Consider the following 18,540-nt stretch of genomic DNA (forward strand, 5'->3'; position numbering starts at 1 on the left):
ATGCTAAGCTAGTCTTACAGTCTAGAAAAAACTTAGATAGCAGAGCTGTTAAATTTTTTACACCAATTTTCTGAAATAAGGCAGAAATATATTTTCATTACATACTGTATACTTTCTCCAATATATCTGTGAAAAAAAAAAAAAACTGCCAATGAACCAATCCCCCCAAAGCCACCTGTTTAAAAACGAGCAATGAAAGTTTCTGCTAAAACCTGTGCATACACATTAGAATTCAGACCTTTCTGTGCTCTTCTATATAAGGTTGCAATCAGAGAGAATTAATTGTCTTCCACAGCAAACATGTAAAAGCTGAGTAAGAATCTTGTTCTGAAACTAGAACTCTGGAAATCCACTGTAAGGCTCACAGGGCACACTCTTCACAGAATGAAAGCTCTAGAATCTCTAGACCAGATCTTATTTTTTTTTTTAATGGGAAAAACAGCTCAGTGTTAATCCAAAACAAAACTATCTTAAGCTAAAATGACAGTTTATTTCAGTCCCTCAAATATCAAAGAGAGCTCTTCAGAATACAACATGAATAGGGTCATGAACTGGTTCAACATACTTAACTGGTAGTTTTATGAATTATAATGAATGCTGCTACTTTCTAAAAATGAATGTATCAAAGAGGAAATAACCTCCTTGGCATGCTTACAGCTATACAACACATTTGTTCCACTGCTTTCAAGCGCCAGTGCCGGAGGCTCTGAGTAAGTCAATGGGAGGACTTCAGTCAGAGCAGCAAGCAGGTCTACTGAGCAGATCAGATGACATGCTTGGGAGATTAACAAGAAAAGGTAAGTATTTTACAAATAAATATAGAATTAAAGATGTTTTTCCTTTCTTCAAAAAAACTGCTACCATATCTTTCATTTCTATTCAGTGGCTTAAAAACCAAAATGAAAATTTTACCATTACAGGAGAGGTATTTAATATAGGATTTATAAATTTTATTTATTTTTTTGAAAGGAAGAGAGAAAGAGCACAAGTGGGGAGAAGAGGGAGAAGCAGGCTCCCTGCTGAGCAGGCGGCCCTGACTCAGGGCTCAATCCCAGGACCCTGGCATCATGACCTGAACCGAAGGCAGACGCTTAACCGACTGAGCCACCCAGGTGCCCTGGGATTTACAGATTTTATGAATAAATGGTTTAACCTTCCTCTTAGCTTATCCTCCTTCCCGAGGAAACGGGAGATTAAGGAAAAAAAAATGACTACTTAAAACAAAAAAAGAACTGTTTCAAATTTGGCATAAAGTGATAAATTTGGAAAATATTTGTGGCAGTAATAGGCTTCCTGTGGAAGATGACATTATTAAAAACAATTATTTGGATCCTACTAATACCTATTTTTTCCTTCTCTCAAACTAAAGGAGTTTTAAAATGTTGCATAAAAACGGCAATTATATCAGTATTAAGATAAACCTGATCAGATAAAACCCAATTACAAATAAGGATTCCTAGCTGGTAAATCATTTATTTGGACCTTAGGTGGGCTTGAAGAATTTCTAGGTGGGTAACCAGTGTGTACCAAAAAGTTCTATTCAGAACTACTTAGTGCTTTGAGATGTTTCTATTCTTCTGTACATATTCTAAGGTAAAGGTAAAAAGACATTCAAGGGTCAGGAAACATCTACCTTTTTTTTTTTAAATAACCACTGAAAAAATTAATGTATCTCCTGTTTCGTAACCTGAAGCATATAAGGAACATGATTGTGGAAATAGGCTGCATTGTCACAAATGCGTAAGAGACCTACTGAGATGGGAAGGGCTACAAAGTTTAAGAGTTTTTTCTTTTTGAAAATAACAAAATAATGCAATCTACATATTTTATATCTAGGAGGAACTCTCTGGAACTCACTGGCATTCAAATTCAAACACGAGTCTACTGCTACAGCAGAGAGAGAGAAGGAGAGAGAAACTAATGAACAGTTTTTCTTTCACAGCTATCAGTTTCTTTCACTAAGCCTTCCAAAACCCGAGCCTCTGCAGAAGACTAAACCCTTGGGCGTTACCTTCAGAAATGGACAGAAGCTTGTACACTCTCATTTTCGAGAACCCGAAAAATTTTTTTAAAGGAAGGAGTCAACTTTGGCTTTGAGTGTTTGGCCTGGGTACAATGCCTTTAAAAAGCAGATGACCAGCTTAGCTACTGACCATGCTGACCATTGTCCAGAACTGGATCACATTACACAAAAATAGCGAATGGCTTTCTCTTATAAAATATCAGAACAGAGCACAATTCCTGAGCACATTTTGCAGAACTCCTTTCATCACTTAATCTTTGCTAACTGGTCTGGATTACAGACAGAATCGATACCAGAGGAAATGAAACAGATTGGTGAGCAACAGGGAAATAAACCACGCTGGGCAGCTCTTCTGATACTCATGGTGATAATACCCACAATTGGTGGGAACATCCTGGTTATTCTGGCTGTTTCACTGGAGAAAAAGCTGCAGTATGCTACCAATTATTTTCTCATGTCTCTGGCAGTGGCTGATTTGCTGGTTGGATTGTTTGTGATGCCGACTGCCCTCTTGACAATAATGTTTGGTAAGTATTTCACTTTGTTCCTGGCATCAAACCACAGAACTATGATATACTATTAGAGAAATGGATATTCAGTCTTTAAAGATGGACTTGGACCATTTAAAGATACAGTGAGTAAACAGTCCCTCATTTCCATCATTTTCTACGGTTGATAAAGTCTTAAAGAGCAAAAAATAATTTCTTAGAAACAATTCTACTCCTTCCCCAGCCATCTAATAAAAGCCATCCAAGTTAGCAATATTCATAGATTCTGCATTTATCACCTAAAAATTATAGTGAAGAACAGACCTATACTTTAACTTTCCCATTCTAAACACTTTTTTCCCTTGACAAAGCAACAGCTAGGATACTTCTGTGACAGTTATGTGCTGGGTTATTTATTAATGATAAAATCTTCGAATCACTCAATTCCAATTTGAATCACTAAACACCAATTTAAAATTGGAATTGTTCTAAAAATTCTTGTTATATTTCTTTATCCTTTGTGTACTTTAGCCTTAAACATAATTCTTACACATGTGTAATGTTAAGAAAATACTATATTTAGTTGCCAAAGGAAATGGTCTGGCTCACAGTGTCCTAAGAAATGATTCATCTGTTTAATTTTTATGATTTCTAACCATCCATGTCCTTGATACATGTAAGAAAAATCTGACTTAAAATAAAATTAAATATTAAAAATTTATTAAAAATAAACTATTAAAACAGGTGACCAAAACCTGATAATAATAATGTAGCTTGATATTAAAATATTAGTTTGTTATAATAAAAAAGATAATATCAAAATGAAATAGTTTTCATTTGTGTGTATCATCTCTAGTTACAGAATTTGGGTAAATACAAATAATTCTGCTGATAAGTTATTAGGGCTTCTAAGAATCAGCATTAAGAGGATACTTACTTTATTCAGTGCTTGGCATAAATTGATATTCCACTCATTAACTGCTTAAGAAAAATGATTATTTGCAGCAGATAGGGCTTCTTGATATTATGTTTATATGGTGAGGATAAAAATATTTTAGGTTATAGAAGTAAAGTTTAACTAGAATATGTATTAGAAGGGGGATAAAAACTCCAATTTAAACTATTATGTTTAGGTTTAAATGTTACATTTTTAAGTAATTATAGAAAGATAGCTAATATTAAGTATTTGATCCCCCAAATATCAGATGGTGACAGGCTGAAACTTTCCATTCTAAATTAATATCTAACCGAGGCTTTAAATTCTATGCAGGGCAAGCAGTAATAAAGTTCTACTGCTTTAATGGACTCTCTAATCAATAATATCTATCTATCCCCTTCTTTTAGAAATTGGTAACCTTTTGAGTATTTTAGTACAACATGTAACCCTGGAAAGTAATTAAGGAATCTTAGTCTAAAGGAGAACCTAAAGGATCTTAATTCCAAATACAGTTTAAAAGAAATCAAGTAAATGAGGATCATGTAGAAACATTTATGTATATTTGGTAAAGACTACAGATATTTGATTCAAGGCTCTTATCTCCACACACAGTAGTAATTTAGTAGTAATTACAGTAGTAATTTAACTGTAAAATCACTATTTTTTTTTAAAGATTTTATTTATTTGACAGAGAGACACAGCAAGAGAGGGAACACAAGCAGAGGGAGTGGGAGAGGGAGAAGCAGGCTTCCCGCTGAGCAGGGAGCCCGATGCGGGGTTCAATCCCAGGACCCTGGGATCATGACCTGAGCCGAAGGCAGACACTTAATGACTGAGCCACCCAGGCGCCCCTAAAATTACTCTTTAAATTATGCTTTTGATAGACATACAGAAAATGTTACAATGTTCATCTTATACTACCATAAAATTTAACTGATACATTATTTTGAATAAATGAGACTGAATGAGTTACACAGAACTGAGTCCATATCAAACATCTACTTATATGCAAATTACTGTGGTAGATACTCAAATTATCAGCTAAATATTTACAGAATCTTTAAAAGCTAAGTTCCACAGTATTAAAGTGACCTGATAAAACACAAAAACAGATAAAAGAGATAATTCCATGTAGTTCACAGGAAACTAGTAATATCTGCAGCTGACAACCAAGCTTATATTTAAATTTTTGGGGCCCAAGATATTCTTGGCAATAAATGTTAGCAGAAAACCCAACATATTTTAACATAAAATACATGGAATGTCTTCCAATTTATGTCCTAAATAATTATGATGTATGTTTTAACTACATTTCATTCTTTCAGATGCTTGTTAATTTTTAATTATAAAATAAAATCTTTCATAGTCCCAAACACTTTTACTATTAGTAATTAAGCTCTACAGCAGGGTTAAATTTTTAAAAAATAAACTAAACTGGGAACTTAAAGACTATTTAATTTATTGCTTTAAATTCATTATTAAAAACATCATTCTATTTCTGAGAAAGTGTATGAGAAAATGCATGCTCTGCCCTCTAAAAAGCTTCAAAAAGATGCATTCATAAATTGGAAACTGCACATATTGTAAACTGGGACCTGACTTCAAATACTAAGATTTTTTATAGCCCTTCACATGTTAACAAATACAAAGACTTTCTAAATTAATGCATTTATAAGAATTTCTGATAACTTTAAAGGCAGGAGATTTTGTGTATTTTTCTCTCTTTATAGGAATAATCTTCCAAACTTCGGAAGTCTGTACAAACAAAAGTGTCCCTGATTCTGTAAACATAAAAAATTAACTACCACTCAGTGGTATGAGTATCTCAGGGAAATTTAATCAAAGTAACAAAAGAAACTACATTAGTTAATGTTCTAATAAAATTAAGTTTTGAAAAAAGGAGAGCAGTGAAACTTTAAAACTGACTTATGCTGAGGAGTATGTTATTCAACCAATGATTTATATAATATCTGATTATATAATATTGTTTGCCTTTTTTTAACAGAATTTCTATTTTATCAAGATTATGATGATTGGCCTAACGTGGTCTCTCAAATGAACTGTGATGCCTATGTCAATTTTTCTGCCACTTCTTCCACTCTGGGGGCACTAGACTTAACCTTTGCTCTGTGGGTCTAGTTTTGACTGTTTTGTGTGTAAGTCTCTCAAAATCCATGATCGTAAGTTGTTAGCTTATAACATAAGGCTTGAAAATGCCTACTAAGAAGGCATTTAGAAATACTTGAGTAGGATGCAAAGGAAAATAGAACATCATATGCCAATATAAAAAAGAAAGGATGTTCACACTTAAAGAACTTCTCTGAACTTTTTCTCAATAAGTGATTAAAAATGTAAAGGAGAAAATACAGTGTTTCGTCATTCATTGGTCATTATTGTTTTATTTATAACTTAAGTTTTAATCCATGTCTCACAATTAAAGTTGAAACAGTATCTGTGATACAGCCGGAAGAGGGTGTATAACATGAAATGGCTGAAAGAGAGGGGTCTGAAGCAAGACACCCCAGGCACTGAACCCTGGTTCTCCTGTGTTGGTTTAGGCAAGTCACTTACCGCATCAGTTCAATCACCTAGTCTGTAAAACGGATATGCTAAATCTTACATTGCAGGTATCTTGTGAAATGGTCAAGTAGGGCCCAGCACATTACAAGCACCAATAACGGGCAAGTATTAGCAGAGCATGAGAAGAGTTTATATACTTAAATATGTGATTTAGTTTAGATGTGAGTCTGACCAGAGATGAAACAGATATATAGCAGTAAAAGAAAAAGAAAATCAGTTATTTATGCAGTGAAATGCTGCTCTACCCAATTCTTAAATGAGGGAGAAAAGCAATTAAAGGCATTTCTTTTTGGAAAGCGGAAATTTAAAAAACCAAGAAAAAAATTTTGTAATTATTAAATCACTTGAAACATTTAAAACACTATCATATTAGACATCTAATCCCAGAATATTTTATATGTTCAAATGTAGTGGGAAAATGGCAACAAAAACAAAAGAGAAGCTTCATAATAAAAATTGAAGCACTGATCTATGTCTTTCTTTTCTGAAAGATAAAGACAGAAACATAAGAATTTCTGAGAATAAAATATGGGTACTTTGAGAACCATGTCCTTTTTGGATATTATGCTATTTAGGATCTGTCCTATTCCAATATACTCATGAACTATTTACCTTGGTAAACTCTTCAGGCACAGTCCTCTAGGGATAGCTTTTAAAAACAGTCATTTAAAATCCTCAAAAGGCAAATATCTTATATCTCAGATCTATAGATTAATTTTAATTATTTTTCTGAATTAATCATATAACTCAGCTTTCCAAACTAAAAACTTTCCGAAAGAGTAAGCAGGTTTCAGATCAAATGAGTCCATCTCACCAAGAAATGGAGTTTCTGGTGAAAAAACTCAGGTTTTTATACCGGTTAAAAAGAAAGCAAAATAAATAAATAAACAGCCAAGCATGGCAATGCATATAGGTTATTTATGTTTGTTATTCATATATATATATATATATATATGCCTATAAATATATAGAGAGAGTAAAAGGCACACTTTCATGACAAATTTTAATACATTCTCATGCCTTTTAAAAAAAAGCTTTAAGTTCAACTGGATACATGCACTCTTGCTACAGCAGGCAAGAGGACAAACATTGATTTTACAGTGATGATATGACTTAACATTTCTAAGTAGGAGTGTTTTAACGGGTAGGCTAGTTGGCTAGTTTCTGTCAAACAGTAATAGTGATAAGAACTAACATTTACTGAGTGCTTTCTCTATGCCAGTCATTGTTCTAAACACTTGACATGTATTACTGCATTTAATCTTCAAAGCAATCCTGTAAAATTGGTATCATCATCATTATCCCCATTTTACAGGAGAGGACAGAGGAATAAATAAATGGCAGAGACATGATTTGAACCCCAGAGAACAGACTCCAGAATTCACAGTCTTAACTTACTCTTTCACACTGCTTTCTCAAATGAAATGAGAAATTATGTCAACCAAAACCGTCATATTTGACAAACAGCCAACATTTACATCTTAAATAACTCTACGTAACAAGACAGTCACAGAGTTTTCTCTAGGGACAAGGCAGAACCCAATATTTTTTTAAAAGTTATATTTCATATTAAATGATACAGAATACTTGGGTCTTAAAAAATACTTGTACGAATCTTTGAGATGATCGCCAGATCTCTTCTGAGGAAGATATTAGACCTAGGCAGGCCCATGCCTATGAAGTTGTTGACCTTTGTCTGGAGACAAATAGAAACTGATGTAACTGAATGGCAATTCTACCACCCCTTATGTACGGTGGTATTTGAAGCATGCAAGTCTTCATTTTAAGCAACAAAATATTTCTGCTATTAATATTTTTAGATAAATAATGAACTATCTATAATCCACAACTCATAAGATTTGTTTTGCTCTTTTTTTTTTTAAAGATTTTTTATTTATTCATTTGTCAGAGAGAGAGAGAGAGCACAAGCAGAGGGAGAAGCAGGCTCCCTGCTGAGCAAGGAGCCCGATGCGGGACTCGATCCCAGGACCCCGGGATCATGACCTGAGCCGAAGGCAGACGCTTAGCCGACTGAGCCACCCAGGTGTCCCTGTTTTGCTCTTATAATTACCAATCTGTAATTATTTCAGGCAACCACAGAAGTGCTATTATTCAAACCTTATTGAAATTAAATTCCTCTTTAAGATTAATTTGGGAGCAGGTGGGGGAAGAGGTAGGTTTTTCAAGAAATTTTGTGCACTTTTTGTGAGATAACAAATACTACACAATTTAAAATTTTTCCTTCTTCTGTCTTAGCTTTTATGAAAAAGACAAGTTTAGAGCCCCAGAATACCAGTAATTAATTTAGTTCAAGTACCTGATAACTTATTTCCCTTATATTGACTCATATACTTTTCTTTTTATATAAATCTATAACTGCTCCATTTGAAATAGTATAGTAAGTTCTTATGGAAATGAGCTGGAGGGGCGCCTGGGTGGCTCGGTTGGTTAGGCGACTGCCTTCGGCTCGGGTCATGGTCCTGGAGTCCCGGGATCGAGTCCCGCATCGGGCTCCCTGCTCGGCGGGGAGCCTGCTTCTCCCTGTCACCCTCCCCCCTCTCATGTACTCTCTCTCTCTCATTCTCACTCTCTCAAATAAATAAATCTTTAAAAAAAAAAAAAAAAAGAAAGAAATGAGCTGGACATAATACATTACAACAAATTAAATTATAAATCCTTAAAACGAACTAAAACTCCTAATAAAAATAACATATAATGTTTTGGAATAATCTACCCCACACCAAACCAACTTAACCTTTTTTAGTTATTCTAAATAGTAAGAAATTTTCTGACCTTGAGCCTATCATATTAATACTAACTGAAAAGACAATTTTAGAAATGAAAGTATCTGGACTAGGGAAAATCCCTTTATAACCTGAGAATGTCTAGAACTGTTTTTAATTTGTATAAATTCTTAGATTACCTGAATCTATTTAGGCAGACAAGACTTTTTTTCTTTTTGCTTTATATAAAAGATTTCTATTAATTTAATGCAGTCATATTACTTTCATGTTCATTTCATAAAAAGCCTATGGACTAGTACCTTCATGAAAGTTTCAATTATAAAGGTTAATAATAAAGATCCATCTCTCTTAATCCTAAACCTCCTATCACAGTGTCCTTAAAGAAAATTCTCTACCATGCCTCAGTATTACTAATGTTAGCAATTAAGTACTGACTGAAATAATAAAATTCTAGCAATCTGCATTAATTTTAATATCCACTTTATGTACCAAAATTGGAGTTTATTTTAATTTTTTAAAGATTTTATTTATTCGAGAGAGAGAGAAGTAGTGAGAGAGAGCATAAGCGGGGGTGAGGGGTGGGGAGAGGGAGAAGCAGGCTCCCGCTGAGCGAGGAGCCCAACGCAGGGCTCAAACCCAGAATCCCAGGATCATGACCTGAGACAAAGGCAGACACTTAACCGACTAAGCCACCCACGCACCCCCCAAAATTGGAGTTTATAAAATAAATTCATTCTGTTGGAAAGTGAGCCTAACAAGACTTCATTGGAGCACTAAAGAGCTTTCTCTTTTAGCCCACAATTAGGAATATGTGAGTCAAATCGTCTAATTTCCAAAGACTTGTACTTTTTACATGCTATTGTGGCTTCCTGCTCATGGCTACTAGATTTATGACTAGAATTTTCCAGATCTTAATTTAAAAACATACAACCCATAATTAGAAAAGCTAAACAGGCAAGTTTAAAACTATGATCAATATCTCTTGTTGTAGCTCTAGATTTGAGTATTTTTCTATCTTCTACTCAGTCTTAAATGTAGAACGTCAAGACAGATCAGAATGTAGCATCATTTCAAGTAGTTTCCACTGCAAAACTCAATCACGTGATTATTTTCACTCTACTTGAACTGTCAGTTTACTTAGCTGAGGTCCATTGCTGCCTTTCACTGTCCAAAGTCCTTTTCTATTTATTAACAGAGAATCTGAAAACTGACTAAGAGGGAGAAAAATCTAATTGATTAGGTTCTCTCTCAAGACAGATTTCTCTGCCATGCTTGATTTGCTTATTTTGAGAGGTCTCCCATAAATTCCTTCCTATGAGGCATTCTGAGTGCCTATCGTACACCAGCGAACAAATGTAGGTACATCTTTTAAGACCCAAGACACAATGTTTCCCAGTCTTTTAAAACACTGCTCCTCAAACATTAATTTGTACACTTTTGAAAAAAACATATTCAAGTCTATCTCAAAACTCCTTCCCTAAATGACAGTCTTTTATTTATTTATTTTTTTGGTGTGGGATGCTAACCTCTCTCCATCCCCAGGCTTCTTGAATTTAAATGGTTCACAACTGAAGAGTTTCTTAGTGCTCCCAAATCCTAAAATGGTATCTTGGTCTTCCAAGACCAATTACCCCAATTATCTGTCAAAGTCAGATAATCATGCAAAAACTAGGAAAAGTAGTTTATATTTTGTCAGCGGACATACAACAACTAAACTGTAAAAAGGATTCAGACAATCTCATATATATGACATTTGTTCTACATAGAAGTAATTTGCTTTTTTATAGCAAGGTCTAAAATCTGTGTGTGTGTGTGTGTGTGTGTGTGTGTGTGTGTGTTAGAAAAGTGGGTTCTGGGCACTTGGGTGGCTTGGTTGGTTAAGTGACGGTCTTCGGCTCAGGTCATGATCCTGGAGTCCCGGGATTGAGTCCTGTTTGGCTCCCTGCTCAGCGGAGAGTCTGCTTCTTTCTCTGACCCTCTCCCCTCTCATGCTCTCTCTCTTCTCATTCTTTCTCTCAAATAAATAAATAAAATAAAATAAAAAAAAAGTGGATTCTAACTGAAATATTCTAGGGCAGACCCTAAAATAAATTTTAGGTGCTTTGGAACTACAAATATATATATACTGGGTCTATGTATAATATATAATGTACAAACCATATGTGTATAGATCCTTGTCTAAGTAAATTTATTGGAAAGCTATGTAGGATATTCAGTATCATATCCAAAACCTGAAATCTTTCAAAGTCAGTATTTCTCCAGCGCTTAAGAGTTTATGAGGTATAGCGTAAATGCTTTTTTTTTTTAAAGATTTCATTTATTTATTTGAGAGAGAGAGAATGAGAGATAGAGAGCACGAGAGGGAAGAGGGTCAGAGGGAGAAGCAGACTCCCTGCTCAGCAGGGAGCCCGATGTGGGACTCGATCCCGGGCCTCCAGGATCATGACCTGAGCTGAAGACAGTCGCTTAACCAACTGAGTCACCCAGGCGCCCGCGTAAATGCTTTTTATAAGAGTTTGTTATATAAATTAAGTACTATGTTTAATCTTGACAGTTTCTTTTTAAAACATTAAGTCCCAGTGCCTGGAGTGAATGATGGAACATGGAAGGATAACAATCCATTTTTCTTCAGAATAATCTGAAACCATTCCTTCTGCAAACTTTATTCAAGAACTACTTCTGTCAAAAAGAAAACGCAACTCATTTCACTTAATTATTTCACCAAATGAGAGTTTGCTATAAACAAAGATCATGCTGCTAGTTATTGCTAGAAATGAACCAAAGCCTAGGCTTCACTGAGACTCCCATTCTAATACTCTTTTGCCACATTATATTGCTTCCTCTATATGGTAAAATATATTCTCTGTATACAAAAGCAGCTTAAAAATTAATTTTATTTGACTAGCAAGGTTAAGTTCTACTTGCAACACTGTGGAAATTTTTAAAAGATCACAAAAGAAACAGACAAAAGAGCAACTGCAGTCAAATGAATGCTAAAAATGCTAAGCTGCTGATTTTCAAAAAGGGTGTTGTGATTATTATACAAAACAATGTATTTAAAAGGTACCATTTACAGAAATATATTTAATGTTATTGACTCCATTATCTTAAGTTAGACATCTTGTGGAGGTTAACTCATAAAATTTCAGATGAATAGCAAAAAGTTAAAAAATATGTATCACTTTAAAAAGAAACTGCAAATTGGGGCGCCTGGGTGGCTCAGTTGTTAGGTGCATGCCTTCGGCTCAGGTCATGATCCCAGGGTTGTGGGATCCAGCCCCGCATCGGGCTCCCTGCTCAGCGGGAAGCCTGCTTCTCCCTCTCCCACTCCCCTTCCTTGTGTTCCCTCTCTCACTGTCTCACTCTCTGTCAAATAAATAAAATCTTTAAAAAAAAAAAAAAAAGAAACTGCAAATGGAATATTGCCATTTTGTAAGAGAATATGTTTTTGTTTGCTTTTTCAGAGACTATGTGGCCCCTCCCACTTGTTCTATGTCCTGCCTGGTTATTTCTTGACGTTCTTTTTTCTACTGCATCCATCATGCATCTCTGTGCCATTTCCGTGGATCGCTATGTAGCCATCAAAAAGCCAATCCAGGCCAATCAATATAACTCACGAGCCGCAGCATTCATCAAGATTACAGTGGTATGGTTAATTTCAATAGGTATGTGGGGAATGTCAGGGTTTGGGGTGGTATAAATAAGTAGCTTTTGGTTTTTTTGGGTAAGAAATATACCAGGCCTGGTAGGCTGTGAAACTTAGCAAGAGAGCCCAAGGCAGACTACTGATAGACTACTGATATACCAACACAAGCTCTTTGTCATGTCATCATATAAAACCACACTATCAACAACACGTGTGAAAAAGCAAAAAGTTCATGTTCTCAGAAAGAACTATCTTCATGATGTTTACTGAGATATCTTCCTGCTTTGATTTTGATGTACAGGAAGACTAAGTCTGAAAACAGTTTTTGTTTTTGTCAACAGATCATTAAGGTCTAGGCAGCATGCAGAATCTCAAAATTAATATTAAAGTAACAAAAAAAATAAAATGCATCTTCAGTCATACTCAAGAAGATAAACAGGAAAAGAGAAAAAAGAAAAAAAACCCAAATATTCTGTATGCAGGTATTAAAGACCATAAATTCATCTTGGAAGACAGTATGTGTACAGAATAAAGGCAATAAGTGTCTACGTAAATGTTTTGGATATATGTTTATTCAGAGGTTTTAAGAGAGACGCTAGTGATATTCAGAAATGATTTACAGGAAAGGAATATTTCTTCTAAACTGCCTTATGCCCTTGTGCCCATCTTTAATACTCAAAAATAGCTTCCATAATAGAGTATCCTAGCATGAAGTACAGCATAAATTTTTCAGACCTCTTATAAGTTAATATCAGAAAAACAGATTCACAACAATTACTATGATCATCAGTAGTCTGACTAGCAGATTCACTTCCTCCTAGCAAAAAGAAAAAATCAAAGAAGAAAAAAAATCAGGAGAGATCTGGAATGCTAAAAGGAAAACAAGAAAAAGACATGGTCTCTCTCCAATCAGAATAAGAAAAACTGGGCAAAAAAGCAAGAAAGCAAGATAATGAAAATGACCTTTATGTTCCTGAAATAATACCAGGGCCAAACCTCTTTTGAAAAGTTTGGAGGTAAAAGTAAGGAGTGTTACTACTGTGGCTTGTGAAGAAATTAGGATCAAGGAAAAGTCTATTCAGAATGGACAGGTTTGAAAGCAGTGAGATAGGCTAGTTTTGGGGACAGATGCTGATTGACAGAGCAGAAAAGGTCCCCCAAAAGAAGCTAGAGAAAGTGCATGGGAGATAATGGGTAACAGTCACCAAAATTTAAAGTGGAAAGGAGGGAAACTATAGTAGCTCATGCCAGAAGTCCCACATCTTTTTAGTAAACTCACTGCAGTAAGGGAGAGGATGGGGGGGGATAGTGTGAGGTACCTGTGTGTTGGGGTAAGGTGGAGGAAATGGGGCAAAGGCAGGGAGAAAATAGGAGAAATGATCCTTAAGAAGAATTAAAACATCTGAAACCATGAAATATGATCAAGCCAATAAACAGTCTACTGTTAGAAGTGATACCCCAATTAAGACTGGTTCACATGAATCCATAAACAGATCAAATCTCTGTTGAGTACCTATGATATACTAGATATCAAGAATACAAAGATTAATAAAAAAGAGCTTTTATATTCAAGGAAGGCAGATAATAAAGAAATTAGACTAATACAAAGTGTTAAGTATGCAGGTGGAAAAGAATAAAAAGAAGACTCCAGATTTGTAGCTTTGGAAGGGATCTTATAAATTCATTTTCCTTTTATAGATGAAAAAAGAAACCTAGAGAAAATAAACCTAGGTTTATTTTTTTTTTAATTTTTTAAAAGATTTTATTTATTTGACAGAGAGAGAATGAGAGAGAGAGAGAGAGAGCACATGAGAGTGGGGAGGGTCACAGGGCGAAGCAGACTCCCTGCTGAGCAGGGAGCCGGATGTGGGACTTGATCCAGGGACTCCAGGATCATGACCTGAGCTGAAGGCAGTCGCTTAACCAACTGAGCCACCCAGACACCCTAAAATTTTTTAAAATATTTTATTTATTTATTTGAGAGAGAGAGAGAGAGAGAGAGAGAGAGAGAGAGAGAGAGAATGAGTGCATGAGCAGGAGGGGAAGAGCAGAGGGAGAGGGAGAGGAGGCTCCCCACTGAGCAGGGAGCCTGATGTGGGGCTCAATCCCAGGACCCTGGGATCATGACCTGAGCCGAAGGTAGAAGCTCAACCGACTGAGCCACCCAGGCACCCCGAAACCTAGAGGTTTTAAATAGTTGGCTTAAAGACTGTTAACAGCTTTTCAGCACCAAGGCCAAGATCAATGCTGTGTTCATTTCATCACACTTTGTTTTGTCAGACCAGTGACAATTCAGTAACTTTGCAGAAGAAAAAGCAGATGATAGGGTTAGTTCAGTTTTTAAATTCTGCAAAATGCTGAAAAGAGCTCACTTTCTTCTGGACTTAGTTATCCTAGGTAAGACCTGGCAAATAGTAAGGTATGAAAAAATAAGGGGATAAGGGTATAAAAAGCACTAGTGAAAACTTATGTTATTGACCACCAAGCTGGTTGAGAAGGTAATGTGAGCCTTGAAAGAGGTTAATGGAATGTGAAAATAGAGGACGAATGGACTAGAGGTCAAGATAACTGTAAAAAGAAGTCCCACAGTAATGAAGAGTAGCAGGACAAGAAAGGGAAATATCACACAAAGTTCATGGTTTTAGATACGGGACAGCTTTAAGAGGGTTTATGGATGCCTTCAGGAGTGCAAGTAAGAATAATGAGGGTTGATACACTTGAAACTAATATAACGCTGTATGTTAACTACACTGGAATTGAAATAAAATTTTAAAAATAATAAAAGAAATTAGAGTGGAGTTCAACAGATACAAAATGAAGGTGTCAGAAGGGTCATCAATGAGATCAAATCATGGAGGGTAAGAGCAATGGAGCAGTGGAAAGGAAGGCTTTAGCAAGGTGCTCAATCTACTGAGGAAGATGGACAGATGTCCCAGAGGTTGGTAGATGACTGCATGGAGAACAGAGTGCTGTAAGCAGATTATAAATAGACTTCAAAAGGGAAGGGTTTTGGGGAGAAAGAACAGTGGAACAATCACTTAGAAATAACAGGGAACAGCAGGGGTCGGCCAACTCTTCCTGTAAAGGGCAAGATAGTAAATATTTTGGGCTTGCAGGCTCTAATGGTTTCTGTCACAACTACTCAACTCTGCAGCAGGAAAGTAAAAGCAGTCACAGACAATTTGTTAACAAATGGGGATGGCTGTGTTCCAATAAAATCTTATTTACAAAAACAGAATGCAGGCCAGATGCGGCCCTCAAGCTGTGGTGTGCTGACCCCTAGTGTAGAATAGTTAAGTATACAGAATCCACTTTCTGGTGGTGTAGTTGAGGAAAAGTAGAAAAAGCAGTAGCCTCCCTGTTAGAAAGGATTTGAGGAAAATATTTTTGTCAAGGGCTCTTCAGTTTCCATAAAAAGGCTGTGTACATGGTGTACATGATGAAGTACTTTCAGATTCATAAAAAACACAAGGATTCTAGAGGTTTCTAAAGATCAGTTAATTCAAACTTCTTTTTACGAATCTGCCGTTTCAAAGGGAAAGGATTCAGGATAACACTTGTGTACTTGTCTTTCTAATAAGCTCCTTCACGAGGCAAGATCATATTTAAATACCCACTTCATGGTATTTAAAATATTAGAAAATTAGCATGAGATACATTTCTTTCACATCTGCTAGAAGAACTCTCAACTTGAAAATAAATTTTATGAATCATATGATCTCAAATATTTAAGTAGCATTTTTTAAAAAACAACTCCCCTTAGCTTTCCCTAAGTTGTCAGAGGAAAAGATTAAGACATTCATAAATTTCAAAAAATGAAAATGTTTGTTAAATGAAACTGTGTAGCCTCAAAGATAATAGGTATCTATCTAGAATTAAGACACTGCATGAAAGTACTCTGAAGTTGCTTTAAATCAACTACACTGCATATAAAGTTAAAGCAAATTCTCTTCTGAACTCCTTTTCCTTAACCTGGGATAGATCAACAAACAGAGATGATGAGAAATGGAGAATAAATGAAGACGTTCTCTCCTATTTCGTGGATACACTACAGCTTTAGGGAAGCTTAAATTATAAACTTGAAATCACTAATCTATCTGTTAAAAACATCAGGTTTGCTCACTTGGGTTCTATTTGTTAAATCTACCTTTAATTACACGCATTGACAGGTTCTGCACTGTGTGTACTAGGAATGACAATACACTAACCACTAACCACATAAAGTCACTTAAGATAAACTCTAAAAGGTCCTAACCTAAGAGTCCAAGGTCATAAAATTAACTCAATTTATCTTGTTTGCTTAGGCATTGCCATTCCAGTACCTATTAGAGGGATAGAAACTGATGTGGGGAACCCAAGCAACATCACCTGTGTGCTGACAAAGGATCGTTTCGGCAACTTCATGCTCTTTGGCTCGCTGGCTGCCTTCTTCACACCTCTGGCAATCATGATTGTCACCTACTTTCTCACTATCCATGCTTTACAGAAGAAAGCTTACTTGGTCAAAACCAAGCCACCTCAACGCCTAACGTGGCTGGCTGTGTCTACAGTTTTCCAAAGGGATGGAACACCTTGCTCATCACCTGAAAAGGTGGCAATGCTGCATGGTTCCCACAAGGACAAAACTCTGCCCAACTCAAGTGATGACATACTTAGGCGAATAATGTCCACAGTTGGAAGAAAGTCCACGCAGACCATTTCCAATGAACAGAGAGCCTCCAAGGTTCTAGGGATTGTTTTTTTTCTCTTTTTGCTTATGTGGTGCCCCTTTTTTATTACAAATATAACTTTAGTTTTATGTGATTCCTGCAACCAGACTACTCTCAAAATGCTCCTAGAAGTATTTGTGTGGATAGGCTACGTTTCCTCAGGGGTGAATCCTTTGGTCTACACCCTCTTCAATAAGACATTTCGGAACGCATTTGGCCGATACATCACCTGCAATTACCGGGCCACGAGATCAGTAAAAACTATCAGAAAATGCTCCAGCAATATCTACTTCCGAAATCCAATGGCAGAGAACTCTAAGTTTTTCATGAAACATGGAATGCGAAATGGGATTAATCCTGCCATGTACCAGAGCCCAATGAGGCTCCACAGTTCAAACATTCAGGCTTCCTCAATCATTCTACTAGATACACTTCTCCTCACAGAGAATGAAGGTGACAAAACTGAAGAGCAAGTCAGTTATGTATAGAAGGAATGTCAGTTTTCATCTAAATAATATAACGATGAGTGAGGTAATTAAGCAGATATAAATGTACCAAGAATTATGTAAAGGAGAACTTTATGTCATGTATCAAATCATCTCTTTAAAATAAGAGTTATCTTTTAAGATTATATAACTTTCTTTATTTGGACAAAACTACTCCATGAAAAAAATCATTTTGTACGGCTGCAAACAAAAATAATCCAGCAGTCTGGCTAAATGTTAAGGTATTCAAATGAAATAAAATTAAGTAAATCAATAAGTTTCAGTCTTAAACAGTCATTGTAAGAATTTGTTTAGTTCCTAACTGTATGCAAAGCTGTGCTTCGAATGAAATAAAACAAGACAAAAAAGCATTAACCTCTTCAAAGCCTTAAAAACATAAGGCATAACACAGAAAACAGTGACAGGAACAGAAGACTAAAAATAAGTGCATAAAATGATCGCATCTGGAGGTAAGCTAAGACTGTCATTACGGTCTGGCTCAGTTAAATGTAGTCAAGATTTTTCTTTGATCAAGAAACTTGTCTTGATGGAAGGGGTAGGGAGAATAGTAGTTGGATATCACACAAAGTAACAGGATCTCGGAACCAGAGCTGTTTGTTAAATGGCTGATACCAGGTATTTACTCACCAGACGTGGGTCTAACTTAGAAAAGAAGAGGAAGCAAATGAAATCACTTCTGGGTACCTGAAATTAATTTTGTTCCTTAAAGAACAAGTGCAAACTGGAGCCACAGGATCTCGATCCAGGAACCTAAACTTTAATGACCCCTAATGACCCAAAAACTTGACTGAACTTCTGGCACAACATTTTTTATTCATTCTTTCCTTATTTCACTTTGTACTGCTAGATCTGGGAATAAATCCAAACTGTGTCCACCAGCTAACTGACTACATTTATGAAAGATACT

General features: G+C 35.8%; 2 protein-coding genes across 7 annotated transcripts in view; one reads left to right on the plus strand and one right to left on the minus strand.

Moving 5' to 3' along the window:
• The window catches only part of PSMD1 (proteasome 26S subunit, non-ATPase 1), an 89,085-nt gene that overhangs the window by 37,205 nt on the left and 33,340 nt on the right, over nucleotides 1–18,540 (minus strand). The window lies entirely within an intron of this gene.
• Nucleotides 356–18,503, plus strand: HTR2B (5-hydroxytryptamine receptor 2B). 5 transcript variants are annotated; one of them, XM_073877373.1, is made up of 5 exons: nucleotides 750–797; nucleotides 2,491–2,554; nucleotides 7,938–8,072; nucleotides 12,237–12,437; nucleotides 16,723–18,503. In XM_073877373.1, exons 3-5 carry the CDS (start codon nucleotides 7,997–7,999, stop codon nucleotides 17,613–17,615), a joined length of 1,170 nt encoding a protein of 389 aa, XP_073733474.1. In that variant the 5' UTR covers nucleotides 750–797; nucleotides 2,491–2,554; nucleotides 7,938–7,996; the 3' UTR covers nucleotides 17,616–18,503. The 5 variants fall into 5 exon arrangements, with proteins under 5 accessions (XP_073733482.1, XP_073733471.1, XP_073733474.1 ...); XM_073877381.1 differs by lacking the exon at nucleotides 7,938–8,072 and having other exon boundaries at nucleotides 356–801; nucleotides 2,491–2,550; XM_073877370.1 differs by lacking the exon at nucleotides 7,938–8,072 and having other exon boundaries at nucleotides 356–797; nucleotides 2,491–2,550.

Source organism: Callorhinus ursinus, unplaced genomic scaffold (assembly GCF_003265705.2).
Source record: "Callorhinus ursinus isolate GAN/ISIS: 27379988/994484 unplaced genomic scaffold, GSC_fseal_2.0 scaffold2, whole genome shotgun sequence".
In the NCBI taxonomy this organism is placed as follows: Eukaryota; Metazoa; Chordata; class Mammalia; order Carnivora; family Otariidae; genus Callorhinus; species Callorhinus ursinus.